General features: G+C 41.6%; 1 protein-coding gene across 5 annotated transcripts in view; it reads left to right on the forward strand.

Moving 5' to 3' along the window:
• Window positions 1-27,029, forward strand: part of CHCHD3 (coiled-coil-helix-coiled-coil-helix domain containing 3) — a 139,919-nt gene that overhangs the window by 38,061 nt on the left and 74,829 nt on the right. For all 5 annotated transcript variants that reach the window (XM_039389215.1, XM_039389216.1, XM_039389218.1 and 2 more), the window contains exon 4: window positions 5,195-5,339. In XM_039389215.1, coding sequence (XP_039245149.1) covers window positions 5,195-5,339 — 145 coding nt within the window. The remainder of the gene's footprint in view (window positions 1-5,194; window positions 5,340-27,029) is intronic.

Consider the following 27,029-nt stretch of genomic DNA (forward strand, 5'->3'; position numbering starts at 1 on the left):
GAGGGTTTTGTTCAGACTATCAATTGGGGAGGAAGATGTAGAGCCAGGAGCCTTCTCTGCTGCCTCAGCACCTTTTTTGAACACGTTTTCTCTACAAATGAGCAGTGGAACACAGTCCAGAACTGGAGTTCTGAGCTCAAACACGAGAACCATTATCCTGAGCCTTTATAGCTCTTGTAATTCAAAATATCACTTTGAACAGCCCACTCCTGGGGAATTCTTGGAGCAGTGGTGCTGACGAGTTGTGGTGTTTATCTCCCTACAAATTGCAGGTGTGCATCCATTTATTTTGCTTTATTTATTTTATTTTATTTTTTTATTTTACTTTACTTTTATTTTATTTTTTTACTTTTATTTTATTTTTTTATTTTTCTTTTCTTTTCTTTTCTTTTCTTTCTTTTCTTTTCTTTTCTTTTCTTTTCTTTCTTTTCTTTTCTTTTCTTTTCTTTTCTTTTCTTTTCTTTTCTTTTCTTTTCTTTTCTTTTCTTTTCCTTTAATTTTATTTTACTTTTATTTTTATTTTACTTTTATTTTTATTTTACTTTTATTTTTATTTTTATTTTACTTTTATTTTTATTTTACTTTTATTTTACTTTTATTTTTATTTTACTTTTATTTTATTTCATTTTATTTCACTTTTATTTTATTTTATTTTATTTTATTTAACTTTTATTTTATTTTATTTTACTTTTATTTTTTATTTTTATTTTACTTTTATTTTACTTTTATTTTTATTTTACTTTTATTTTACTTTTATTTTTTTAACTTTTATTCCATTTTATTTTATTTTATTTTATTTAACTTTTATTTTATTTTATTTTACTTTTATTTTTTTAACTTTTATTCCATTTTATTTTATTTTATTTTACTTTTATTTTTATTTTATTTCATTTTATTTCACTTTTATTTTATTTTACTTTACTTTTATTTATTTTATTTTATTTTTTTTACAATTTATTACCATAGCTTTAGCTGATGTTTGCCTTTTCTTCAGCAGCACATGCTGCCTGCCAGAAAAATGAATTTATAACGCCCAGGAAACCCCTGCTGTAGGTTGCTGCAGTTGGATATTTGTGATCAGAGGATCTGCCTCTGTTTGTTCCATTAAGCTCCAACAAACCACCCAATTATGTAACTCAAATAAATGCAAATTCCTTCAAAATCCTGCTTATTTTGATCTTAAAACTCTGCTGAATTTCAATCACTTGAGATGGGTGTTCAGGGTTTGTTTTTTTTTAATGTGAATAAAAGCTGCCCTAAATGAAAGTTCCGTGGAATTTACTGAATTACAGGAATTTAACTTATTCTTGTGTCGTGTGGGTACAATCCTGGTCACACAAATAAGAATGAATTGATTAAAAAAAGACTTGAAATTTTTACTTTAAGATGCAAGGCAGTGTTTTCAAAACACATAAAATCCCTTTTTTGGCCCTAAATGATATAAAATTTGACGGTGAAATAGTGTAATTTTCTTTATGCCACGTAAAGGAAGGGGAAAAAAAACCCCAAATAGTAAAATGTGTGTTGTAAAATTTACTTTGACTGAGGTGACCTGGGTGTTCTTGATGCAGATTTAAAGAATCTGGATTTAAAAAAAACCAAACCTCAGATTTTAAATCCAGATTTTAAAAAAAAATCTCACGTACAGAGATTATTGCACCTGCAAATTTTAAAAAGAACTTCCTGCTGGGAAAAATCATATATATAAATATAACTATGGATTATGTATAGTTATATATTTTACATGGATATATAAAATATAGATGTGTTATGTATAGTTATATATTTTTTAAGGATATATAAAATATGGATGTGTTATGTATAGTTATATATTTTATATGCATATATAAAATATGAAATAAATTTTATATGCATATATAAAATATATAACTATGTATTATGTATAGTTATATATTTCATATGGATATATAAAATATAGATGTGTTATGTATAGTTATATATTTTATATGCATATATAAAATATAAAAATTTAATATGTATATATAAAATATGGAATAAATTTTATATGCATATAAAAATATATACCTATGTATTATGTATAGTTATATATTTCATATGCATATATAAAATATAACAAATTTAATATGCATATATAAAATATAAAATAGATTTTATATGCATATATAAAACATATAACTATGTATTATGTATAGTTATATATTTCATATGCATATATAAAATATGGAATAAATTTTATATGAATATATAAAATATATAACTATGTATTATGTATAGTTATATATTTCATATGCATATACAAAATATAAAAAATTAAATATGTATATATAAAATATGAAATAAATTTTATATGCATATATAAAATATATAACTATGTATTATATATAGTTATATATTTCATATAAATATATAAAATATAGATGTGTTATGTATAGTTATATATTTTATATGCATATATAAAATATAACAAATTTAATATGCATATATAAAATATATACCTATGTGTTATGTATAGTTATATATTTCTTATGCATATATATAATATAAAAAATTTCATATGTATATATAAAATATAAAATAAATTTTTTATGTATATATAAAATATATAACTATGTATTATGTATAGTTATATATTTTATATGCATATACAAAATAATACATTTGAACCTTCTAATCTGATTTCCTCCTCAGATATTAGGCTGAAACTCTTCCCTGGGAGGGTGGGGAAGCCCTGGCACGGTTTTCTTGGGGGATTGGTTTGGAAATGCCCAATTTTGGTCTTTTTTAAGGGTTAGAAAAACCAACTTTCTCGTTTTGGCAGGAGAAGTTGAGTTGTCACCAAGGTTCACAATCCCAGGGGCGAGGAGGAGACTTGAGAATATATTTGGGAATAATTTGCCAGGAATTAGATGTAACCATCTAATCTGGGGGAAAGAAGATTTAAAGGAATGAGATGTAAAGATCTAAGTGGGTTTTTTTGGTTGGTTGGTTTTTGGTGGGGTTTTTTTGGGGGTTTGTTTTTATTTGTTGGTTTGTTTTGTTTTGGGGTTTTTTTTGTGTTTGGGGTTTTTTTTGTTTGTTTGGGTTTTTTTTGGTTTGTTTGTATGTGGGTTTTTTGTGTGTGGGGGTTTTTGGTTTTTTTTTGTTTCTTTTGTTTCAGGTTTTTTTTTTGTGTTTGGGGTTTTTTATTATTTGGGGGTTTTTTTGGGGTTTTTTTGTATGTGGGATTTTTTGTGTGGGGGTTTTTTTTTGTTTGTCTGGTTTTTTTTTGGTTTGTTTGTATTTGGGGTTTTTTGTGTGGGGTTTTTTTTTGGGGTTTTTTGGATTTTTTTTGTTTGTTTTGTTTTGTTTCGCGTTTTTTTGTGTTTGGGATTTTTTTATTATTTGGGGTTTTTTTTGGTTTTTTTTGCATATGTTTTTTTGGTGTGGGGTTTTTTTTTTGTTTGTTTGGGGTTTTTTGTTTGTTTGTATGTGGGTTGTTTTGTGTGGGGTTTTTTTTTGTTTTTTTTTTCCGGTTTTGTTTGTGTTTGTTGGTTTTGTTTTGTTTTGGTTTTTTTGTGTTTAGGTTTTTTGGTTTTTTTTGTATGGGGGTTTTTTTATGTGTGGTTTTTTGTTGTTGTTGTTTGTTGTTTTTGTTTTGGGTTTTTTTTGGGTTTTTTGTTGGTTTTTTTTGTTTTGTTTTTAGGGGTTTTTTTGAGGGTTATTTCTTTCCTTCTTTTTTTTTTTTAATTTTGCAGTTTGCAACTTGGAAAGCTCTGGCTGGATTTTTCACCTATTTTACATATAAAATACATTTCACATCCTTTAATTACCCCTTAGATCCAACCTGCATGAAGAAAAGACATTTTTAGGGGGAAAACCCCTTGCAGGAAGTGAAATCCAGGCACCCTCAGGAAACACTCAGTGCCTTCTCTGCCTCACCACGAAAAGCTGCTCAGGCTTCTATTTTGACACTTTTTCCCTTTTTTAGACAAAACATGATGTCTCCCATCCCAAAGCCAACCAGCATGTTTTGACTGGGCCATTGATTGCCTGAAGGATTTGTTGGCTCAATCCCGCCGGAATAATTTGGGGGACCTTGGGAAATCACTTAATGGAATCGGGGCCGCGGCTGCATAATCTCGACTCTTTTTTTTTTTTTTTTGCTGGAGTAATTGAAGATGCAGCTTAATAAACTTTTTTTTATAAAGATTCCCAGTTGGTTGCAGGGTTTTCGAGGGGGGTTGGAGCTGAGCACAGAACTAATACATCTTGTAATTTTTTGCTTCCCCACCTCACTTAAATCCGTTCCCCGGGGAGGAACGTAATGTACTCTAATGCTGGTTCCTTTTACAAAGTGACCCCACTCATTAGGATTTCTTCTCCACAGCTCCCCTGACAACACAGAAATGCACTGAGAATACTTAAGCTTCCTCTCCATCAGTCTTTTTTTTTTAAAAAAAATCTATTTAAAACCTGGAATTTCCTACCTCCATTACTACAGACTTCCCCCCGCGCTGGGTGTCACCGCCACACACGAGCAACAGATAAATTTGATTCGCTGAGCAATTTTATTTCTGTGCATTTTCATGAAAATCAGGTGTTGTGTGGGCTTGGCTCCTGCCCCACGGTGAAGATTTCAAATTGTGTTTATAATTTGTGACGTGAATATCGAGGATTTTCTGGGCCTGGAGCTGCAGGTTCCGTAAATGTTTTCATCCCGTCCTCTCAAATCTCTGGGAAAGGTTGATTGTGGTGGTTGGATGTTTTTTGCAGCTTGGTAAAGAGGTGCAATAGTTGGGTTTCTGGTTGTGTTTAGAGGTAAAAGAGCACTATCCCAGTGCAGAAAAGCTTTTAGGTGGGAACTGGGAGCTGGTGGGAGAAAGATTTTCCTGGGAAAAAATGGTTCCTTAAAACCAGGAAAAAACCAACCAACCAACAGAGCTCTGCGTGTGTTCTTGTTACTTAAAAATATATTTTCATAGGGCTCTTGATGATGATGATGATGAATTAGTTGTATTTTGTATGATTTAATAAATGGTGACATTAAGACTCGGAACTTTTGGATTTGGACAGTTAAATCTGAGATAAACTTCTGGAATTTCTAGTGGGTGTTTGTATTTAAGCGCTTCAAAAAAACGATAATAATTTACTCCGCGACCGGAATAAATTTAAAATCCTTTTCAAACCTGCACTTGGAAAACACACATTTTTTTTTTGCCTCCACCTTGTGCAGGTTGAAGCAAGAGCAGATGTTCGTTCGGGATGAGTTTGGGAAGCTCCTGGAGCGAGAGAGGATCTCCTCAAACGAGCACCTGACCCGAGCCATCCTTCGGGAGCGAGCGGCCACCGAGGAGGAGCGGCAGAAGGCCCAGCGCTTTGTAAGTGCCCAAACTCCTCCAGAACCCTCAGATTTGTCAAGGAATTATGTCTTCTGATTTATTGGTAGAGGAAGAAAGAGGTGGAAGGGGTAGAAGGCGAAATATCCCCCCGTTACTTCTTTTTTCTTTATCGCGTCGCTTTGTTCGAGTCAAATATCTCCGTTTTAAGAGCTCTGGCTGATGGTTTCCAACCAGATCAGAGGGAAATGGTGGATCAAAGGCTCATATTTCATTGGAGCTGATGGATAAAAAACGTCCTGAGGAGGAAGTTGTAACATATGGTTGGCTGTTTTCCTGGGAAAACTGACATTATACATTTCAAATGTCTGACAGATTTATGACTTCTCAGCCGCAGCAGTTACTCGCTGCGTGGAGTCTCTGCTGGCTCTTGGAACAATAATCATTATTCTCTGAGGAACAGGCCTTAAAAATCCAGAGCATAAATAGGAAACCAATTGGCATTTCCAAGGAAAAATTGAAAATATTCCCTGAGCATTCCTATGAAGATAAAAAGGATTACTGATGTCAGCAACTGTATTAATGTTTGGCCCTCTGAATCCGGAATAAAATCCAAGTGTTTTCAGGTTTATTGGTTGGTAATTTAGTGATCAGTCATCTGTGGTGTGTAAGTACAAATCTGGTCTTGTTTTCCAAGTAAGAACCAAATCTGTTGTTATTTTTCCAAATCCCAGCTGAAAACCCAACCAGTTTCCCCTCACTGTTGACATCTTTTCCAGCCCTTTCTCGATGCTCTTTCACCTCATTTTTCAGGAAGAATAATTTCAGTGCTGTAAACAAATATTTGGCCATTTTAAAATAAGGGAACAAAGGAAAATGGAGAGGAATTATAACCAAGGTACAGCCTTAGTTTAATGCCTTAAACCTTTATATTCTTAATATTATGGGGGAGAGAGAAGGGGTTTGTGGCCTCGAGCTACTGAGGAGCTGAAGATTTATAATTATTTGCGTAATTACTGAGGGGTTTGTAGCTTTTTTTGGTTATTAATGCTGCAGATTTGGCATTTCCACTGTGCTTGTTCATTCTTTGAAGAAGGTAACAAAACAACAAGAAGGTTTTGTCTGGTTTTTTTTTCTTTACAATGGGTCTAATTATGAAAATACTGAATAATTCTCATTTGGTTGCAAATCCTTCTGTAAGTCACCTCCTTTATTTTCCTGTACCTGGTCAGTTTTTATTCCTTTGCCTTGATTTCTTATGCTCCCTGTGTATTTGTTTCGTGTATCCAAGCTGAGTTTAATAATGTGTAACATGAGAATGTGTCTCTTTGTGCCCTTTGTCAGGTACAGGGAGCAATTCTGTGTTCTAGTCAAGTGCTGCAGCAGGTTTGTGTTTTATGTGGCCCACATTTGATTTGTCAGACTCTTTCTGGAAGGAAAAAAAAAAAAAAAAGAGTGTTCCTGAAATGTCAGTAGCAAAATAAATTCCTTTGCTCTACTGCTGGATTGTTTAAATAGTGCAAAGGAAAAGAAATGATGGTTAGAAAGGAAGAATTTCAGTTTTCCTTTACCAAGGGTGCTAATTCAGCTTTAATAAGTAGACATAAAATTGTTAGGTTGGAGTCATATTTCCCATTCTTAAACAATTTTAACTCCAGTTGCTGCTTATAATTGCAGAAAGAAGTAATTTAAGAGTGTTAACGTCCCAAAAGTCAGAATTAGCTCTTCATACAAACAACAAAAATGGATTAAATGGTCTGTTTGTACCTGAATTACTTCGGTGCTGTGTGAGCTGGCACAGCGGGTGCCCTCAGGACGTGTGGGCTGCTGGGCTGCCAGCTCCCTCAAAAGCATATTTTGGGGAGATCTGAAGGTTTGCAAACCAGTAATTCTGATGTTTGTACCAGCCAAGGTAGGAATTTTATGATTTCGAGCCGAATTTGCAGACTGTGAGCCAAAGCTTCCAAATCCCCTGGAGTCAGGGCAGGGATTTAATCAACTGTTGGTGCTCAGTTCAGCAGAAATCAAGGTGGCTGCTTGGATTCCTGTGCTAAAGCCTTCCCATGTCGTTGTCTTGGGGTATTTTGGACATGATTGAACATTCCTTATCCCACAGCACTGGGGCCAAGTCCAAAAAAGCAACGCTGGTGAGACCGGAGAGGGACCTGGATAGGTTGGAGAGTTGGGCTGGTTCCAAGGGGCTGAGGTTCCCCAAGGCCAAGGGCCGGGTCCTGCCCTTTGGCCACAAGAAGCCCCTGCAGCTGCAGGCTGGGCCAGAGGGGCTGGAGAGCAGCCAGGCAGGAAGGGAGCTGGGAGTTGGGCTGGGCAGGGAGCTGAAGAGGAGCCCGAGTGTGGCCAGGGGGGCAAGAGGGCCAAGGGCTGCTGGGCTGGCTGAGGAAGAGTGTGGCAGCAGGAGCAGGGCAGGGCTTGTGCCCCTGGGCTGGGCGCTGGGGAGGCCACCCCTGGAGTGCTGTGTCCAGTTCTGGGCCCTGAGCTCAGGAAGGACATTGAGGTCCTGGAGCAGGTCCAGAGGAGAGCAACAAGGCTGGTGAAGGGACTGGAGCACAGGTACTATGAGGAGAGGCTGAGGGAGCTGGGGGGGCTCAGCCTGGAGAGGAGGAGGCTCAGGGGAGACCTCCTCACTCTCTGCAACTCCCTGCCAGGAGGGGGGAGCCGGGGGGGGTTGGGCTCTTTTCCCAGGCAACCATCAGCAAGACAAGAGGGCTCGGTCTCAAGCTGTGCCAGGGGAGGTTTAGGTTGGATATCAGGAAGAATTTCTTTGCAGAGAGGGTGCTCAGCCATTGGAATGGGCTGCCCAGGGAAGGGGGGGACTCTCCATCCCTGGAGGTGTTTAAGGACAGACTGGATGTGGCATCAGTGCCATGGGCTGGGAACCACGGCGGGGTTGGATCAAGGGTTGGGCTGGATGATCTCAGAGGTCCTTTCCAACCCAGCTGATTCTATGATTCTATGATTCCTCCGGCTTCTCCCCGTTGTCTGGCAGTGGGATCCTGCTCCTTCCAGTGCAGTGGGATATTTGATCCTGAAATGAGCTGACCTGGGAGGAGTGAGGGTGGGGCAGGGTTAGATGGGATATTGGGAAGGAATTCCTGGCTGGGAGGCTCTGCCCAGGCTGCCCAGAGAAGCTGTGGCTGCCTCTGGATCCCTGGAAGTGTCCAAGGCCGGGTTGGATGAGGTTTGGAGCAACCTGGGCTACCGGAAACTGTCCCTGCCCAAGGTCCCTTCCAACCCCAACCCAATTCCAAGCTCATTATCCCTCTTCCCTTGGCTTTTCCCTCCTGTCTGCAGGAGGTGGCTTGGCTGGTTTTCCAGGCCTGGATGGACACTGGGGTGAGGTTCAAGGGCTGCTTTGCTGAGGAACAATTTCTATATTTTTTCTGCCCATCCCTCTTGAAAGAGGATTTTAGAATAAATCAAGCCTTTTCTTTCAGTGCAGCCATAAAGAATTTTGGTTCTGGAACACTCCAAAAGTTACTTTTGTTATTTTATTCACACAGACAGGAGTCCTGCACTTTAACATATTTAGCAGTAGAGAGTTTTCCTAAAAAAAAAACCACCTCAAAACAAACAACTCCAATAATAAATAATTTGTACCAATAAAAAATTAGTACCAAATGTAAAACTTGTGACTGATTGAGTTGGGTCTGGTGGAGTGGCTTTAAATGTGGTGGCTTGGCCATAAAGAGTTAATTGATATCCCATCACTGGAGTCATTTTATGGGAGTCAGGGGGAGAATATGGAGTAAAAAAATCAATAGTTACCCAAAGTTGTATTTCCAGCTCTCTATAACGACCTGGACTTTGCTGTGAACGTATTTGCTTCACTCTCTGGGCTGAAATGAGTTGTCATCAGGACCCTGCATGTCAGAAAATGGTTTTATTGAGCTGCCAATGACATTAAAGTCTCATTTCCCTTTGAAGAGGCCCAGAAATATTGTCCTGTAACCAGAACATTCCAATTGGGTTACTGCCCCCATTAGAAACCCATGTCCATACTAATGCAATTAGATTTATTTCCAGCACCTTTTAGAGAGGGAAATCTGGTGCTGCTCAGGTATCTTTTGGTTCTGCCAATTATTTTCCACACCGGGATTTCTTTTAAAATTGATTTAGTAGAAGTATCCTTATATTAAAACACGCTTCTTTTGCACTTTAGGTCACTGTGGAAATCTGATTATTGGCTGTTTTTTCCCAGCAAAAATCCTGTTGGAGGTGTAAAACCCACCTATTTTCCATAACCAGATTATCCCCTGACCCTTCCTGCTCCTTCCCAACCGTATTTTAAGGATGACTTCCCTGGAAAACACCAGGGGGAAGAATCACTAAGTGAGTTAAGGCTTTAATTCTGAGGAGAGGAACCTGTTTACAAACCTGCAGTATTTATTACATACCTCATTTAGCTCATTCATCATTTTAATAGAAAAAAAGGAATCTTTTGAGATGATTCTGAAATAATTTGAAGTAAACTACATAGCCTGAGGCAAGACATGATTGCTTCCTGCAGGGAGGGCCTGTTGGGGAAGTCCAGAGTGAGCAGAGCCTGGAATTCACAATTTAGGGGAGGAAAAATCCTATTTGAAGGTGAGATTTCAGGTTTGGGAACCCCATGGTACAGAATTAAATCACTGACAGTTGTTTTGCCTCTTTTTGTTCAGTTTTATAACTTAGAAAGTAGAATTTTTTTTACGAAACCTCTTTAAAATCTGAGATTTTGGGAGTATTAGGTCTGTGTACATCATTATTTTAGCCACGTGCTGCTGTTCTTGTGGCTTAAAAAAGCAGTTTTCTTGCAGCAAATATATTTTTGCACCCTCGAAATTCCTGTTGTGGAATTCAGGAGGAAGGAGTTCTTTTGGAATATTGAGGATGGGATCTGTCTTTTTGTTGTATGTTTGGTTCCTGGGGAGAGAGGTTTGGTTGCTTTTTGGAGAAGGAAGTGGGAGAAAATCCATTCCCACTTGGCAAATCCCCAACTCTCACTGACTGTCCCTCCCTCTTTTTTGGGTTTGGGGTGGAAATTCCAGGTGTTTGGGACAGAAATCTGTCTTTCTGTCTTTCCTGGGGCCTTAAATAGATGTGAAATCTGCTGTATGAGCAAGAAACTGTTGCTGTTCAGATATAGACTGAGAACATTTTTTTTCCAGATCTTTGGGAATCACGAGTGACTTTCTCACCTGGACAAACATATTTGCCTTGGAGAAATGGCAAAGAATTGCTGTCTAAAATGGCTTTATTTATAAATAAATAGTGTGTTATAAAGAAGTGTGTTTTAATATAAGGATATTTCTACTAAATCAATTTTAATAGAAATCCTGGTGTGGAAAATAATTGGCAGAATAATTGGCTTTATTTATAAATTTATTTATTTTCCCCCATCTTGATATAGTTAAACAGTAAAAATAATCTCAAATAGCCTTTGGGTGATGGTACTTTTGGTGCTGTAGGTGAAGCAAATGTTTTATTTCCTCTCTGGAAGTGCCTGTGAACCAGGAGAAGCTGCCCTTTATTTCCTTGTCTCTCTCTTCACAATGTCCATCCTGACATTTAAAATATTTGTTTCAGTGCCACAACAGAAATGATTTTCTCCTCCCTTCAGGTTTTTCACCTGGCAACATGTTACAGATGGATTTTTTTTTTTTTTATCATTTCTGGATGTAACAATTAATTGCCTTTTTTTTTCCCCCCCCCCTCTATGTCAAAAGTTTGACAGACAGGAAAAAAACACGGGAGAGAGGAAATTTTGAAGGCAAGCAAAGTACATGAAATGAGCATTTCTTGCCTTGAAGATCCCCTTTTGAATGGTGAGAGGGACGTGTTGTGATAGTCAGGCAGCATTTAAAGTGTGTTATTTTTTAATTCTTACACAGCAAACCCCGAGATATTTGACAGCAGCAGAATTAATCACCGTGTTAGCTCAGCCCTGAGATGAAGATCTAGTGCTTTACAAAGCCTGCTGCTCCATCAATTTGTTCTTTGGGTGGAATTCAAATTGAGTTCATTTTTATAGATTCCACTGCATAATCCTCTGCTCCCTCCTCCCCCATTCATTAACCAATTTGCTCGTGCTACTCCCTTTTTTATTGAATGGGAACAAAATTGCCAGGCTGTCTTCCCAAATGAATATCATCATTCCTTGTCATGCACGGGCAAAAAAGTCGGGATAATAATCCTTTTTTGCAGCCACCTTCCCCCTTCCAGGGAGGAGTTTTGTTTCTGCCCTCGGGACACCCTGAAAAGGAGGTTTTAAATAAGGTTCTCCTGGAGCTTTGAGCACGATCCTGGCCTGGAAACGTTCCAATCCAGGCTCCTTTGGATCCTGCCAGTTGTGTGACACAAAAAAACCCCTCAAATCAAACCTTGTCAAGGCTTTTCCTTGGACATGACATGGGACAAATCCAGGCAAGGGACTCAACCAAGTCTGGAAACAAAACACCAGAAAGGCTCCTCCATTCCCACAAAACAATTTCAAGCTGGGGCTTGAAACTCTTTTCCTGACTTTCAGTCAATATTTGGATAATTCAGTCTTTCTTTGCTCTCACATTAAGCTAATTTTGCCTAGGGATGTATTCTCTTTAGAGTGTTCTTTTACCATCCTTATTTTGGGATGAATTAGAAGACTTAAGGAATAAAAAAAGGTTGTTTGGGGGGCAGAGGGTATGGAAATTAGGAGATTTATTTTACTGATGTTTTCAGGAGTGGCTGAGGTCACTTAGTTTGTCCAGCCTGGAGAAGAGCCGGAGGGAAGACTTTTATAAATGACATTTTATGTTTTTCAGGCAATTTAAAGGGGTTTTTTTAAGTCTTTTCCTATCGGGGTCCCACTGGATATCTGGGATTTCTTGAGATGCTCAAGTGTTGTAGCTGCAGGTGCCAAAGTATCTAAAGCAGGTGCACAGAAATCCAAATAAACAGGGTATTTCGGGGAGAGGATGAGGAAAGAAGATGGAATGTCATGTGAAGTTTGTGGTTTTTTTTTATATAGATCCTAAGAATTTTTTTGGTTCTGTCTGTATTTCTCGTGTGATCTGTTCTGTGGTAGGTGTGTGCCTGGAGGGAAAACCAGTTTGCCTCCTGTTTTTTTTTTCCAAGGGAAGAGTGTAAAGTGGAAGAGTTAATAAATTTGGGGTGTTAATACACCGCTTTATTTTGATAATAAAAGTTATCCTCTTGACAGTCCAGCCCCTCTGGAGGCTGAGGGCTCTTTAATTGCAGTGTGTCATCCCAGTGCAGGAGGGGAGTTTGTAGCTGGAAAATCAACCTCCTTCCAGGAATTGTGGGGATGACAGGCCTTGTTGAACATTTTTGTGTGTTCTAGTCTTTCCTTCCCCGAGGCTGTGGATTTGGGGAACCTCACGTGTCGCTCCCAATAAAAAAAATTACACTTTAATCCACAGAAGTCACGCGGAGAATTGAAGAAAAACTGTGGGTTTTTTTCAGGAGGTACCTTCTACTCCAAAACATTAACGTGTAGCCTACAAAACTTCCCTTTCTGATGAACTCTGAAAGCAGAAACTGGTCTCATCCGTAAAACATTTCGCGGGAACGATACGGGAGAATTTTTCCAACAGAAATTTTTGGGAAGCCTCGTGCAGAAGCAGCTGATAATATTTCCTGTTGCGTTACTTTTAGTGACTTAATGATGCTGGAAGACCCACCCCTGTGTGTTGGTGCAGGGAGATGCCGCAGTGCCTTTTTTTTTAGAGGTGGCTGAATTCAAAGCACGTTTCGAGGGAAAGAAATAAATAAAGAACTCAAATTCATTACTCCTCATTTTCCTAATTATCCTGCAGATAAACAGTGGGGATCGTGACATTAAGATAAGTAAGTAGTTCATGAATTTTTGCTTCACAAGGAAGCAAGTCTTGCTGTTCCCCCCATTTTTCCCCCCCTTTGGGCCGTGCAGGAGAAATAAATGAGGGGGTCCAGGGGAGTTTCTGATGGATGGTTAATGGGGCCGGGCCTCGTTCCCGCGGCAGCTGCCGCAATTCCGACTCATTAGCACGCCCTTAATGGTTGCATCCCGAAATCACCTCTGCCAGGGGCATCCAGAATCCAGCAGAGCAAAAAAAGCCACGACTTTGAAAGGGGAGTTTGGGGTGCAGGGGATTGGTTTTGGCCGAGCGTGTGACGGGGACGCGAGAGCGAGTCGGAAGGAATTAATTTTGGAGGTCACGGGTCGGCTTTCAGACTTCCTTAGTGACCATGTGTGTGTCTCCAGGCTGTGAATAACCCAAGGAGGAGAGTTCTCCAGCCTTTTGCTGGGTGGTTTCTGCCTTTAGACCCAGAAAGGCTGCTCAGAAATGTTCTCGGAGGGAAGACAGTCACTGCATGAAACCATCGTGGAATCCTAAAACCATAGAATCGGTTGGGTTGGAAGGGACCTCCAAGATCATCAAGTCCAACCCTTGATCCAACCCCGCCATGGTCTTCCCTCTGATCATCTTGGTGGACACCACGAGATTCCCACTCCCCGAGCTCATCCAGGTCCCTCTGGATGCCCCCGTCCTTCCGGGGTGTCACTGCACCCTCGGCCTGGAGCCACCCGCAAACGTGCTGAGGGTGAACATCCCCTCATCCTCCTCGAGGTTAAAGTCTGTTCATCCCCAAATTCAAAACTGGCTGTTGTGCTTTCTTTGACTTGTTTCTATCTAAACTCTTCCCAGTATCCCCAATTCTTTCTCAAATCTGCTGCTTCTTCCCAACCTCTGCCAACCCCTGGAGGTTCCTCCTGCCTTCAGTCACCCCACTTTTCATTTATATCCTTATTTTTTTCTTTCTTTTCCATTTTTTCTCCGATTTTCCACACTTTTTCTCTCCCTGCAAAAGAACCACCACATCCTTTTGTCCATGTTTTTGGGACAAACAGCTCTTTCCTGGGATTCCTGGGAGCTCTTTGACCCCTCGGCTTCTGTTGTCTGCTGGTGGAAGGAATAATTGCAGATGGAATTCCCTAAAATCCCTGCAGTCCTGGGAGGACTTTGTGTGTTCTGTGAAACTGTGGAGGTCTCTCTGCTCTATTTTTTTGTGTTCTTGGGGTTTTTTTTCTCCCCACAAGCTTATGGACGTGATGGGTTTTAATTTGACTTTACTGGAGGTAGAAGGAGGAGGTGCCCTAAAACCGATGTGATGGGTACCACTCTCCTGGCAGATACCACATTCCTTGGATGCTCAAGAAGCTACAAACTCTCAGCAGAACAAAAAGAAACTGGTTTTATTATTATTAGTGAAGGGTTTGCTCTCCTTTTTTTCTTTGTTTATTTTTTACTTTTAGCTCAGGCCCTCAGAACGAGTGGAGATGAAGAGCTGAAGCATCTGTAACTCTCTTCCTCCTGCCACTGGAGCTTGAGGGTCTGTGGAGTGGAAAATGAACGGAATTTTATTTTGTGGAGAGGATGACACAAAGGCTTTTGTGCTGGTGGAACAACCAGGAGAGAGCTCCCTTCTTTTCCCAGTAGTTTTCAGGGCAAGTCTGACCATAAATTGGAGGGAAAAGAGGGGGTTCGTTCACAATTACTCACAAAATCAGTTTTATTTTTCAGAGCATGAACAGGGGAATTTTCAGTCTTTGCTAAGAAGTTTAGTGTTTAAATCCTGTATTGTGCAGTGGCCTTGCCTGGACCTTTGATCCAAAGTATCCCTGAACAGCCACTGGCAACACAGGAACATTTTCCCTGCCTGTGTTTTCTGGCAGTTCCAGGTGTAATCAGCTGTGCCAGAACTTTCCACCCTCAGATCTCTTTAAGATTTAGGAGAAATAGGTGCTTTTAGGATGTGATTCTGACCTCTGTCAGTTTAGGAAGTGGATTATCCTGTGGAAGTGTGAATGAGTGGCTTGAGGGGCCCCAGCTGAAATGTGGGTGTCTTATTGTGTGGACAAGTTAACTCAATTAAAGACATAATAGATAAAAAATAGGAGAGCAAAATAAAAGGTAAATAAAATATATGAGCAAAAAGAGAAAATAAAAAAGATAAAAGATAAACAATATAAATGTTAGAATGACACCTACATCTGTCATATAAAATCTGCTGATAATAATTTAGAAACATCCTGTAGTGGCCAGAGGGGGAAATGAAAGTTGATTTTAGTGCATCTTCCCCCAGCTGTGGTTTTAGTGCAGGTTTTGTTGTCATACAAAAACTTCCCTAAATTTCAGGAGGAACCAACAACAGCTGGAATTACTGGAATTTCCAGCCATTCAACAGTGTGTTCTCAGCAGGATGCTGTGATAGCACTTTAAGAGAGTAATAAAGAGGTTGTATAAGTAATTCCTGTAAGTTAGAGTTGATACAGAACAATTCTAAACCTCGTTGCATGTCACAGTTGTAAATGGGTCGGGAACATCTCCGAGTGTGGAGCTGACAACAGAAAAAAATCAGGACTTGTACCACGAGTGAGAAGGAAAAAAAAAAAGCTATTTTATACTCCATTAAACTGTTACACATCATAAATAATTTATGCTCAGCTTGCTCTGTTCTGTAGCAAAGATGATAAACTCGACATTTTAGGAGCATTTTAATGAACGTAATCGTTTGCCTGACTTTGTCTGTAACACAAACCTCGTTCCTCAGTATTCCCCCACGTCTGGAACTGGGGTAGATTGTAAGGAATGCATTTAAAAGTCAGTCCTTGAGGCTCTGAGCTCCACAAATATCTGGGAGTGGATTGAAAATGTGTTTTAGAATGGTTTGGGTTGGGAGGGACCTTCAAAGATCCTCTCGTTCCAACCCCCTGCCGTGGGCAGGGATGGCACCCACCAGAGCAGGGAATAAATGTAGTGTATAGAAATAGTTAAATAAAGTAGTGTATATAAACAGTTTTACTCATTTTACTTCATATACTAATTTTATATGAATTATTTCTATCATTACCCAAAGTGTCCTAGCACCTCGTGTAATATTATGAGGTTGGTTGTAGTCCCAAACCAGAATATTCAGGATTTTTCCAGTTCATACTGAACTTTTAGGTTCTCAAACTTACAGGGAGGTTTTTAGTCTCTTTTGTGCTCTTTGCTTTGCCAGTGAAAACTTGCTAATTTTTTTTATTAGTTAAAAACACCCCAAACAAAATAGGAGTGTAAAAATTAAACTGGCTCGGAGATAAAAAAGAAAAAAGAAACCAAACCGTGGGGATTGGATGGACATTTGGGTGGTGGCATTTTTAAAATGTGCAATTTTAAAAGTTGGGTTTGACTCAGGTTTTCAGAATTGTTGGTAATTAGGTCAACATTTGAACATTTATGTTCATTTTGGACAGTTTTTGGGGCTTCTGAGCACGTCACTTGAGTGTGTTCAGTGCCCATCACTGGTACTACAGACAGAACAATTGATACTTGTCTCTAATTTCCATTCATTAATAATTGGTTTTTATTAGTGATTATGTTGAATTTGAACTGATGGCATAAATTCTGTGTGTGTGTCTTCCTCCAAATATTTTTGACCGGGTTCAGTGGCTCTCAGTAACAGAAATATCACCTTAAATTCCTTTTGCAACAAAGGAATAATCAACTAGTTTTTGGTCCGCCTGAGAGAACTGTGTAATTTCATCTTAAATTTCTATTTCTTCTTACCTGCTCCTGTAAAACCTTTTGCAGGTGGGGTGAAATATTGCAGGAAAGACTTTGTGGATAATGATAAAAATTCCTGGTGTTCTGCCAGGAGATGTGAGTTGTCCTTGGCCCAACCAGAGCGCTGGTTCCCTCTGTGTCGTTCACTGCAGGAACAGCCCCAGCCATATTAAATCTTAATCAATGACAGCCTCTCACTAATTAACGGGAGCGGGTTTATATATTGGATAAATTGCTGTTTGTAAACGTTGCATTGTATTAACTAAAGCAGCTAATTACCAGCAGCACAATAAACATAAGGTTTCCTAAAAGCTCCCATCCGTGGCTCGGAGCAGTTGCTGCTTCCTGAGATTCTCAGTCAATGTGGAAAACAAGGTAATGACATTATAAATACATTTATAACGCAGGACGATTTCTTCTGAAATGCATGTAAGTGTTATTGCTTTGCTGTGAAATATGATTTATTTAATGCATTTCAGCCCCCATAATATTAAGATATAATTGAGATGGGGGGGTGGAAATTGCACAGAGTCAAAGCCTGCAGGGAAGTGAATCAGGGGCTAAATTGCTTGTAATTTTAAAGGCACTTAGGGGAATCATGAAATTTAGCTAATGCAGCCTTGGGTTTAAAAAATGCGAAGGAAACAATTGGCCAGTCTTTCAAGCTTTATTTGGCTTCACATGGGTTTTGTATTTTATTTTTGTGTGTGTGTGTGTGCTGGTGACGGTCTGGCTCGGAGCGAATAAACACATCGGCTAAAATTTCACCCCCCTGTCACGGGGAAGAAATGGATCTGTGGAGAGACGGACATTTACAGTGGGTAGGCAGTAAAACAGTCAGTAAAACAGTCAGTAAAACAGCAGACAGTGTGATTTGGGTGATGAAGCCACAGCCAGGAGGAAGGAAGGGATGATGGCACTGGCGGGATGGGAATCGTGTCAGCGCTGTTGGGAATTCTGGGGATTATTTGCTTTCAAAAGGGTGACAGTCACAGCTCTGGCCTTGGTGGGTTAATTATGGGCTGAACAGTCTCTGGTGATTTCACTAAATCACAAAACTCCCAAACAGGCACCCCCAGGAACTGCAGCTCTGCCTGAGTTTAACATAAACCTGGGCTTAACGTAAACTGGCAGCTGGAGTGAAACTGGGGTGCTGTAGGTTGTCTTCCAGGGGTTTTGGTCCAGAGATGGAATACAGGAGTCCCAGGAACCTGTACTTCTGTGCCAAGATTCACTTCATCTCAGTGGAAGAGAAAACTGGGGCTTGTGAAATAAAGCTTTGCTTGTTTTTTACGAGAAGTAATAATTAAAATTCTGCTGAAGAAACGGCTTCGTGCTTTCGAGGCATTTGTAATTTCTCGTGTAAGATGTGTGAATCATTCTGTGAAATGTGAATCCAGGATGGTTTGGGTTGGAAGGGAACTGAAAGATCATCTTGTTCCACCCCCTGCCACGGGCAGGGACACCTTCCACTAGCCCACGTTGCTCCAACCTGGCCTTGGACACTTCCAGGGATCCAGGGGCAGCCACAGCTTCTCTGGGAAATCCATTCCAGCCCCTCCCCACCCTCCCAGCCAGCAATTCCTTCCCAATATCCCACCTAACCCTGTCCTCTGGCACTGGGAAGCCATTCCCTGTGTCCTGTCCCTCCATCCCTTGTCCCCAGTCCCTCTCCAGCTCTCCTGGAGCCCCTTTAGGCCCTGCAAGGGGCTCTCAGCTCTCCCTGGAGCCTTCTCTTCTCCAGGGGAACCCCCCCAGCTCTCCCAGCCTGTTTCCATAGGAAATCACATCCCATTGCCCAGAATTTCCGAGTTATTGGCAGCCAGAAGATCCCAGGGCAGAGGCTGAAATGAAAAGTCCATCAGTGTCTCATCCCTGTCCTTGACTGTCTGGACACACTCTGGTCCCTTTGATGAGCGTCTTCTTCCAGATCCAGGGATATCAGGGGAGGAAATGAAAAGCTTCAGCAGCTCCTCAGGTTTTCCCTGTTGGAGGTGAGTGTCCCTCACCAACTGGCCAAGTAGCCATTCATGGAAATGCTTCCCTGGTTTTCTTTGGGAAGCATCTCTTTGCTGGAACAGTTGAGTGGCGTGAGCTAAAGCCGTTCCCTCGCCGCTGGATTCACGTGGGCGATCCCAGGAGTGTGTCAGAGGGATCAGCAACCTCTCCAGGGGGAGCAGCTGCACCTGGAAGATGATGTTGGATCTCATTGGACCCAAATTAATTTAAATCTCTTGGCATGATTAGTTACTTTGTGGGCAGCCCAACCTGGAACATTCTCTAAGCCTTTCTGATATTAACTCCAGATTCCGGGGCGGAATCACTTTTTTAATAAAGGGGAACTCGGAGGCTGGAAAAGCAGAGTGGTTTGATTTTTGTGGGGCTAATTAAAGAGCAGAGTAAGGATGAATAATAAACATAAAGAATTGGTAGCTCCACTGAACCACCAAAGCTCCCCTTCCTCTGTGTTCCTCTGCAAGGCACTGCCGAGAGATTTTGTGAGGATTGATTAAAATAGTTCGAAATAAGGCACTGTCTGTAGAAGTTCAAAGTAATTGGTATAAGTACTTTTATTAAGAAAGAGAGTTTCCATAGAATGGATTCTATCTCCAGGGCTCTCAAAGGGCTTTTACAAGTTAAATATATAATTAAGTACATTATCTCACGCTATTCACAGAAATAGGGTTTTTTTTTTTCCTTGTGGTAGGACACAGCAGCAATTTATGGTGTGAAGATTCATGTGAAATTTTGCTGTTAAATGAGACAAATACAGTCCCTGTATTGTTGAAATTCAGTGTGCTGTGACTGAGTGCCAGACAGAACAGAAAGAGCAAGAGCAGGACAAGCTCAGCCTAAAATGAATCAGGCAAGGCAGGGCTTGCTTTCAGAACAGAGGGCATTGAATTAACATCCATTATGGTCTCAGCTTTGTCTGGGGCTTTAATGACTTTTAATCAAGGATTTAACTATATCTGGAGTAGGAATTGTCAGCCTGCTGCTTTTTGCTTTAATACTGCCCATATTTTTGTGTTACATCTGATCTGGTTTAGCAGCCAGAGTTTATTTGGGACCAGCTCTGTGCAGGAGCACAAAATACTGAGCGGGGTCCTTGTGCAGCCACAAAATCCTTAACGTGGAGTTCTTGGAAATGAGCAGAGCAGCACCTGACAGGGGATGAAGTGGGATCTGGGGCTGCTCCTGGCACTGAGCTGAGGCTGCATCAGAGGGCCTGGAAAGGGGAATTCCCTCAAAAACCCCCTGCTCTGGCTCGAACTGCTCAAAAAACAAGTAGGATTGAGATGCAAGTGGGTATTTTGGTACAAAACCCCACAAAGATGCATTTATCTTTTTAGTCCACGGAACAAAAAATAATAATAATTAATTTTTAGTAGCTCTATGCAAACATTTTTTTGAGGTTGAAAGCCATGATAACAGGTTTGGGAATAGACTGATTGGGTTCATTTTCTGTGGTGCCTCTTTGGTCACGTGTCTCAGTGGCTTTTCCCTCTTTTGTCCATCCTGGGGGTGACAGATTTTTGTGGTAAAGACCACAAGTGGTGGCCCCTGTCCTTCTCCCAGCCTGTCTGTCCTGTCTGGGACTTCAGGATCTTCTTGGTGGCCTCAAGACCCTCCTCTTGGTGACCAACAAACGCTACAGGAGAAATGCAGTTGGTTGATGCCAAGTCTCTTTTCCTTGGAAACCTCAACCTCAGGAGCAAAAGTCTATTTAAAACAGGACACATTTTGTATTTCTAGACTGAAATTCCTTGGAAACCATTTCTAGTTTTAAAGCTTTTGTTCTGCAGCTTGAAGATCTTAGTGCTCTCCAAGCCTCCAGCCTTCGGTGGTTGTGACTCCACCTGTGGTAGGTTGTTGTTGTCACAACAGCCACTGGCTCAGGAGGAGTTTGGAAGTGCAGGGATGTGGTTCCATGTGTGACCTTCTCACTTGGCTGATCCAATCCCTGAGTGCACTGATGGGGGGGGGGGGGGAAATTCAGGTTTCTCTTTATTGGGGGAATTGTGTTGTGCTGGAGGAAGTGAGGAGGTGGTTGTACCCCGAGTATCCCAGTGGGAGGTTGTTACTACAGGTAGTACCTGAAGGGAGGCAACAAGAAAGATGGAGAGAGACTGTTTGCAAGAGCCTGGAGTGACAGGACAAGGGGGAATGGCTTCAGACTGACAAGGGAGTAGGTTTAGAGGGGATACTGGGGAGGAATTGCTGGCTGAGAGGGTGGGGAGGCCCTGGCCAAGGTTGCCCAGAGAAGCTGTGGCTGCCCCTGGATCCCTGGAAGTGTCCAAGGCCAGGTTGGACAGGGCTTGGAGCAACCTGGGCTGGTGGAAGGTGTCCCTGCCCATGGCAGGGGGTGGAACTGGATGGTCTTTAAGGTCCCTTCCAACCCAAACCATTCTAGAGCCCCATGATGATAAGGTGGCATTGGTGGTATTTTAAACCAGTTGATTTTTCTAGAAAAAAAAATCGGAACAAGAAATGTGAATGTGGCAGAGTGTGATAGTGCTCAATGGAATGAACAAAGAGTGAAAAACAGGCATTTCCTGAGCCTGCCTGGTGTGTTTGGAAAGGGAAAATAGACTTAACAGCTGCCAGGCTGGAGCCCTCTGCTCTGGAGCCAGGCTGGGAGAGCTGGGAATGTTCCCCTGGAGAAGAGAAGGCTCCAGGGAGAGCTGAGAGCCCCTTGCAGGGCCTAAAGGGGCTCCAGGAGAGCTGGAGAGGGACTGGGGACAAGGCCTGGAGGGACAGGACACAGGGAGTGGTTTCCCAGTGCCAGAGGGCAGGGATAGGTGGGATACTGGGAAGGAATTGCTGGCTGGGAGGGTGGGGAGGGGCTGGAATGGATTTCCCAGAGAAGCTGTGGCTGCTCCTGGATCCCTGGAAGTGTCCAAGGCCGGGTTGGAGCAACCTGGGCTAGTGGAAGGTGTCCCTGCCCATGAGAGGAGGGTAGAATTTGATGTTCTTTCAGTTCCCTTCCAACCCAAACCATTCCACGATTCCGGAAGTTGTTACTGGAGATAAACCTGGGAGTGGCCCTGCAGTGTTTGAGGGACAGCACTGGTGAAGTCCTTTGGTCTGGCATCTCAGTGGAGGTGGAGGATGGAAAACCACATGGCAGCAAAAATACAGCATTTGTTGATGTTTAGAAACCACAGAAATGTCTGAGAAGGGTCACGTAGGAATTAGGGCTGTTCATTCGTGGCTTGGACAGGGTCACCCTTGGCTGGGTGAGACCTGTGTGGGTGGCTGAGCCCAAAGAGGGGTGGGCATAGAGCTGTGTCCAGTTGCTGCCCATCACCAATGGTGCCCCAGGGCTCAGTGTTGGGCCCAGTCCTGTTTAATGTCTTTATTGATGATCTGGGTGAGAGCAGGGAGGGCACCCTCTGGCACTTTGCAGGTGACACCAAGTTGGGTGGGAGTGTTGATGTGCTGGAGGGCAGGAGGGCTCTGCAGAAGGACCTGGCCAAGCTGGATCCATGGGCTGAGGACAATGGGATGAGGTTCCACAAGGCCAATGCTGGGTCCTGCCCAAGAACCCCCTGCAGCTCCAGGCTGGACCAGAGGGGCTGGAAAGCTGGAAAAGGCCCTGGGGGTGCTGGTGAGAGTGGCTGGACATGAACCTGGGTGTGCCCAGGGGGGCAGGAGGCCAATGGATCCTGGATTGGATCAGGACTAGTGTGTCCAGCAGGAGCAGGGGAGGGATTGTTCCCTGTGCTGGGACCTGGGGAGGCTCCCCCTGGAATGCTGGGGGCAGTTCTGGGCCCCTGAGACAGGAGAGACTTGGAGGGGCTGGAGCGTGTGCAGGGAAGGGAAGGGAGCTGGGAAGGGTCTGGAGAATTCCTGAGGGAGCTGGGGGGGCTCAACCTGGAGCAAAGGAGGCTCAGGGGGGACCTTCTGGCTCTGCAAGTCCCTGCCAGGAGGGGGGAGCTGGGGGGGGTCGGGCTCTGCTCCAGGGAACAAGGGACAGGAGGAGAGGGAACGGCCTCAGGCTGTGCCAGGGGAGGGTCAGGTTGGACATCAGGAGGAATTTCTCCATGGAAAGGGTTGTCCAGCCCAGGGCAGGGGTGGACTCCCCATCCCTGGAGGGATTTCAAATCCCTTGGAATGTGGCACTTGGGGACATGGGGCAGTGGTGGCCTTGGCACTGCTGGGAATGGTTGGACTCCGTGATCTTGGAGAGCTTTTCCAACCCAAATGATTCTGTGATTCTCCGACTGTTATTCTGAGGCTTTGATCTAAAATGCTGTTTAAGATAACACTTAGAGAAGTACATTTTTAATCAAGGGATGGCCTTCAGAAAGATCTACTCTCAGATTGATAAATATAATAAAATAAATCGGAACTGACATATAAAGATGAAAAAAGTGGTGTTTTATCTGTGTTTTCTGTGACCTGCCTTGGACACTTCATGTTTTTGAACGTTGCCTTTCATGTATTAGATGGTGTTTTTCTCTTTGAGAGCAGCCAAATTTAATTCACTTCGAGAATGAAATGTATTTTAGTTCAGAGCTCAGAGTTATTTCTAGGTGTGAATAACTGCAGTTCCTTGAAATAATATTGAAAATATTAGGTATGAGATAGAGATTTGACATGTATGCTAATGGCCATGACACATTTCTTAGTGGGGATGTATTTACAGATGGATAATTTATTTTTAAGTTGTCCTTTTTTACGAAGCAGAAAATATTCACATGCTGAAAAGAATTAAAATGATTGATTTTTAGGATTTTATACTGCTATAAGGAAGATACACCAGTGTAAGTCTGGCCTCAGAGGAGGTGAAAAAGAGGATATTTTCCTAAAGCTGATTAGTGGACAAAACGTGGATATTCTGTGTAAATACATCTGGTTTTACTTGTCATTTTTAAGAGTAAAAACTGAATTTTCCACTTTTTTCGTGTCACGGATTTTTTCCCCCTGACTTCCTCTGTAAGTCCATTCACTTTGGGATCCCCCGTGTGGCAATTCCCTGCAGTGCAGCGACATTCCTGCTTTCCTTTCCAGAATTCTTCACCAATATATTTAGTCAGAGAAGGGTTTGGGGGGGGGGGTAAACTGACAAGCTCTGAGAGATACATATTTCAGAAAGAAAACAGTGATTTTTTTTAATTTATTTTCCCTATTAGTTGTTTTTATTTCTTTCTCTGCTCTGAATTTATTTTCAAGCTGATGGGTGTGCTAACAAGCAAAATAGAAACTCCTGTATTCAGTTAGAAGAAAGACTTAAAAATAGAGATATTTTAGCAATTCTTGATTTTTTTTTTAATGTAGTTTTTCCTTTGGAAATTCAAGTTGAGTGTAATAAAAACAGAGTGAACGTGACTCAGACTAATAACACGTTAAGAAAAGAGGATTTTTAGCAATGTTTTATTTTCGGGGTATTTTTTTGAAGAGCTCTCCACGGACACCAGTTTATTTTGTGTGAAGATCTTTTTTTCTCAGGGTGCTTCTCACACACAGAAATCACAGAATTACCTGGAACTGCCTTTTTTTTCAGCCTTGTTGAGGTTGAGGACGATGTTTTCTCCACAGAATTTCCTCTCTCTCTTTACTTTCCTCCACGACACGTAACAGCAGTTTAATTTTAGGAGGTGGTTTTGTTACCATCAACTGGTTTTTTTCCCCTCAGCAAAGTTAATATTAAGGGCTGCAGTTAATAATCAGAATTTCTTAGAGGAAACTCCACTGTAACCTCGAGCTGGGGGGAGCTGATGGAGCTCAGATAGGGAGTAATTTTGGAGAATGAGCTTCAGCAAACTGAGCTTTCCGTCCCTAATCACAACTCCTGTCTTTAATTTCCCTTTCCATGACCTTCTGTGGGGGTTTGGGTGTAATCCCAGTACCAGTTGTCCACGTGGAAGATAAGGATTTAACACCAACTTCTGTATTTTGGAGTGAAAAGAGATGAATTCTTGTTTCCTGGGTTGTGTCTGACTCCTCACCACCTTTTGTCCACCGGGTTTGGGAGACTTTCGTGGACAAAAATGGAAAATATAGGTGAGGGGGGGGGAAGATTTCATCAAAACTTGGTTTGGTTTCATCAAACCAAGTGAGCAGTGCTGAGTTCCAAAGTTGCAGATTTCCAGAAATATTTTAAACCTGACTTACAAAAGCAAAAAAAAATCTTGAGCTGCTCCTGAAGACACCAACTTTTCCCGGGCTGTTTCTCCCCATGCCTGGGTTGCTGCTGTCATTTTGAGTTTCTGTCAGCACTTTGGTGTGGGTTGAGGAACAGCTGGTGCTTTAAGTGCCTCAGCCCTTGACTGCTCAGAGTGACTAATTTTTGGAGGGAGATGCTTTTCCAGGGGTGGCTGCTGGAGCAGATCACCCCAAATTGCTCATTGTTTGGTTTCTTTGATAAATAAGCCTTGAACTTGAGGCTGGGGGTGTTGAGCACAGCTTGGTGTGCTGGTACCAGAGTCAGCTGAGGCTCTGAAAAGACTCTGCAGCAGCCTTTTAAAAGGTCTTTTTTCGTAGATCTGCGGGTGTTAAGAATTAAATTGTCACCTGCAGTTTGCCTGTGAGCAGTTGAGACCTCGGAATTCTTTCCTGGAGTCACGGAATCATTAAGGTCGTGGAATGACGGAATAGCTGGGGTTGGGTGGCACCTCTGGAGATCATCCAGTTCCAACCCCTCTGGGAAAGCAGGCTCAGCTAAAGGAGGTTGCTTTTCCTTAAAAATTTGGTTGTAGAATCACAGAATCATGGAATGGTTTGGGTTGGAAGGGACCTTAAAGATCATCCAGTCCCACCCCCTGCCATGGGCAGGGACACTTCCCACTATCCCAAGTTGCTCCAAGTCCTGCCCTTGGACACTTCCGGGGATGTTCTTAATAAAAATTCCAAACTAACAAACAAAACCCCACCAAAACCCCTCCAAAAAACAAACTGTATTTTGATTTGCAGTATTTTTCTTGGCTTTCGAAGATCTTCACACGATCATCACAAGATACAACTTGGAGCTCCTGAAAACACAAAGTCCAAGGTGCCCTGAGGTTGAATTATCACCATAATTTGATTTTCATTCCCATTACCTGCGCTGTGCATTTCTGTGCCTGGCAAATAATTATAAAACAATCTTGTGTCAGTTTGTCTTTCTGGAAATAGAGGCTGGAATAGGGAGGGATGAATCTGAAGTTCACCCTGCTGCACTTAACGGGTGGAAAAATGAACCTCTCGCCTTTTGATTTTTAATTTTCCAACTTAAAAGTTCCTGCTGCTGTGTCTGGGTTGATTTGCTGCTCTGATCACACTTGCATTGGAGTCAGGGACAGAAGGACACAGGTAAAAAAAGAAAATAAATAAATTTTAATGTGCTTTGCTCCTCCCACCGTGCTTGTCACGGGTGTAGTGATTAAAAGGAATTTCGGGGCAAAAAGATCTGGCATTTGGAAAAAACAAAAGGATCTGAGAGGGCAGGGGAGAGGTGCAGAAAATTCTAATTTTTATTGATTTCTCACCCTCTGAGTCTCCCAAACACTTTCAATCCATGGAAGGCTCTACCCTGCTTTCATTTCTTAGAGATGATTCTCATTTGAAGGTGTCATTTGGCTTTTTCTGTTACGTTGCAGATCAAAGGTGCCACAGGTTCACCCCAAATGTTCAGCAGCTCTTTCTCTTTCCAGTCCTGGACCTGAAAGCAATGGGATTAAGTTAATTTGTTCCTGGCTTAGATCCCTCTCAGGGTTTGTGGCACTTGGATGGTTGGGTTTTGTTGAGGTGCTGAGTGTTTTCCCTTTTTTTATTTTTACATTTCTGATATTTGCTGTTAAAAACATACTCCGTGCTTCTAAAAAAAATTAATTAAATAAATAAATAAAATACTTGTGGTTTATTTAAAGCAGAAAAAAAAAAGAAAGCTGTGCTTGCAAGAATCACTGAAAACTATTAAATAAGGAGCGTTTGTGACTTGGTTGTTTGACACAATGAAGCTTTTAGGGAGTTTTGGGTCCGTGATTTTGGAAAGGAGGATCCCTTCAACTTTGGTTTGGAAACCTGAAGTTGATTTTTGAGGTGTCCTGTCCCGGTGGTGGCCTTCAAATCCTTTTTCCTGGGGCTTATAAAGAGCCCAGTGTTTTGGGGAGAAGGCAGAGTGGAGCCAGGGTTTCTGAGGATGAGTTCTGTCGACTCCATG

Source organism: Pipra filicauda, unplaced genomic scaffold (assembly GCF_003945595.2).
Source record: "Pipra filicauda isolate LSUMZ 115617 unplaced genomic scaffold, ASM394559v2 scaffold717_size297095_pilon, whole genome shotgun sequence".
NCBI lineage: Eukaryota > Metazoa > Chordata > Aves > Passeriformes > Pipridae > Pipra > Pipra filicauda.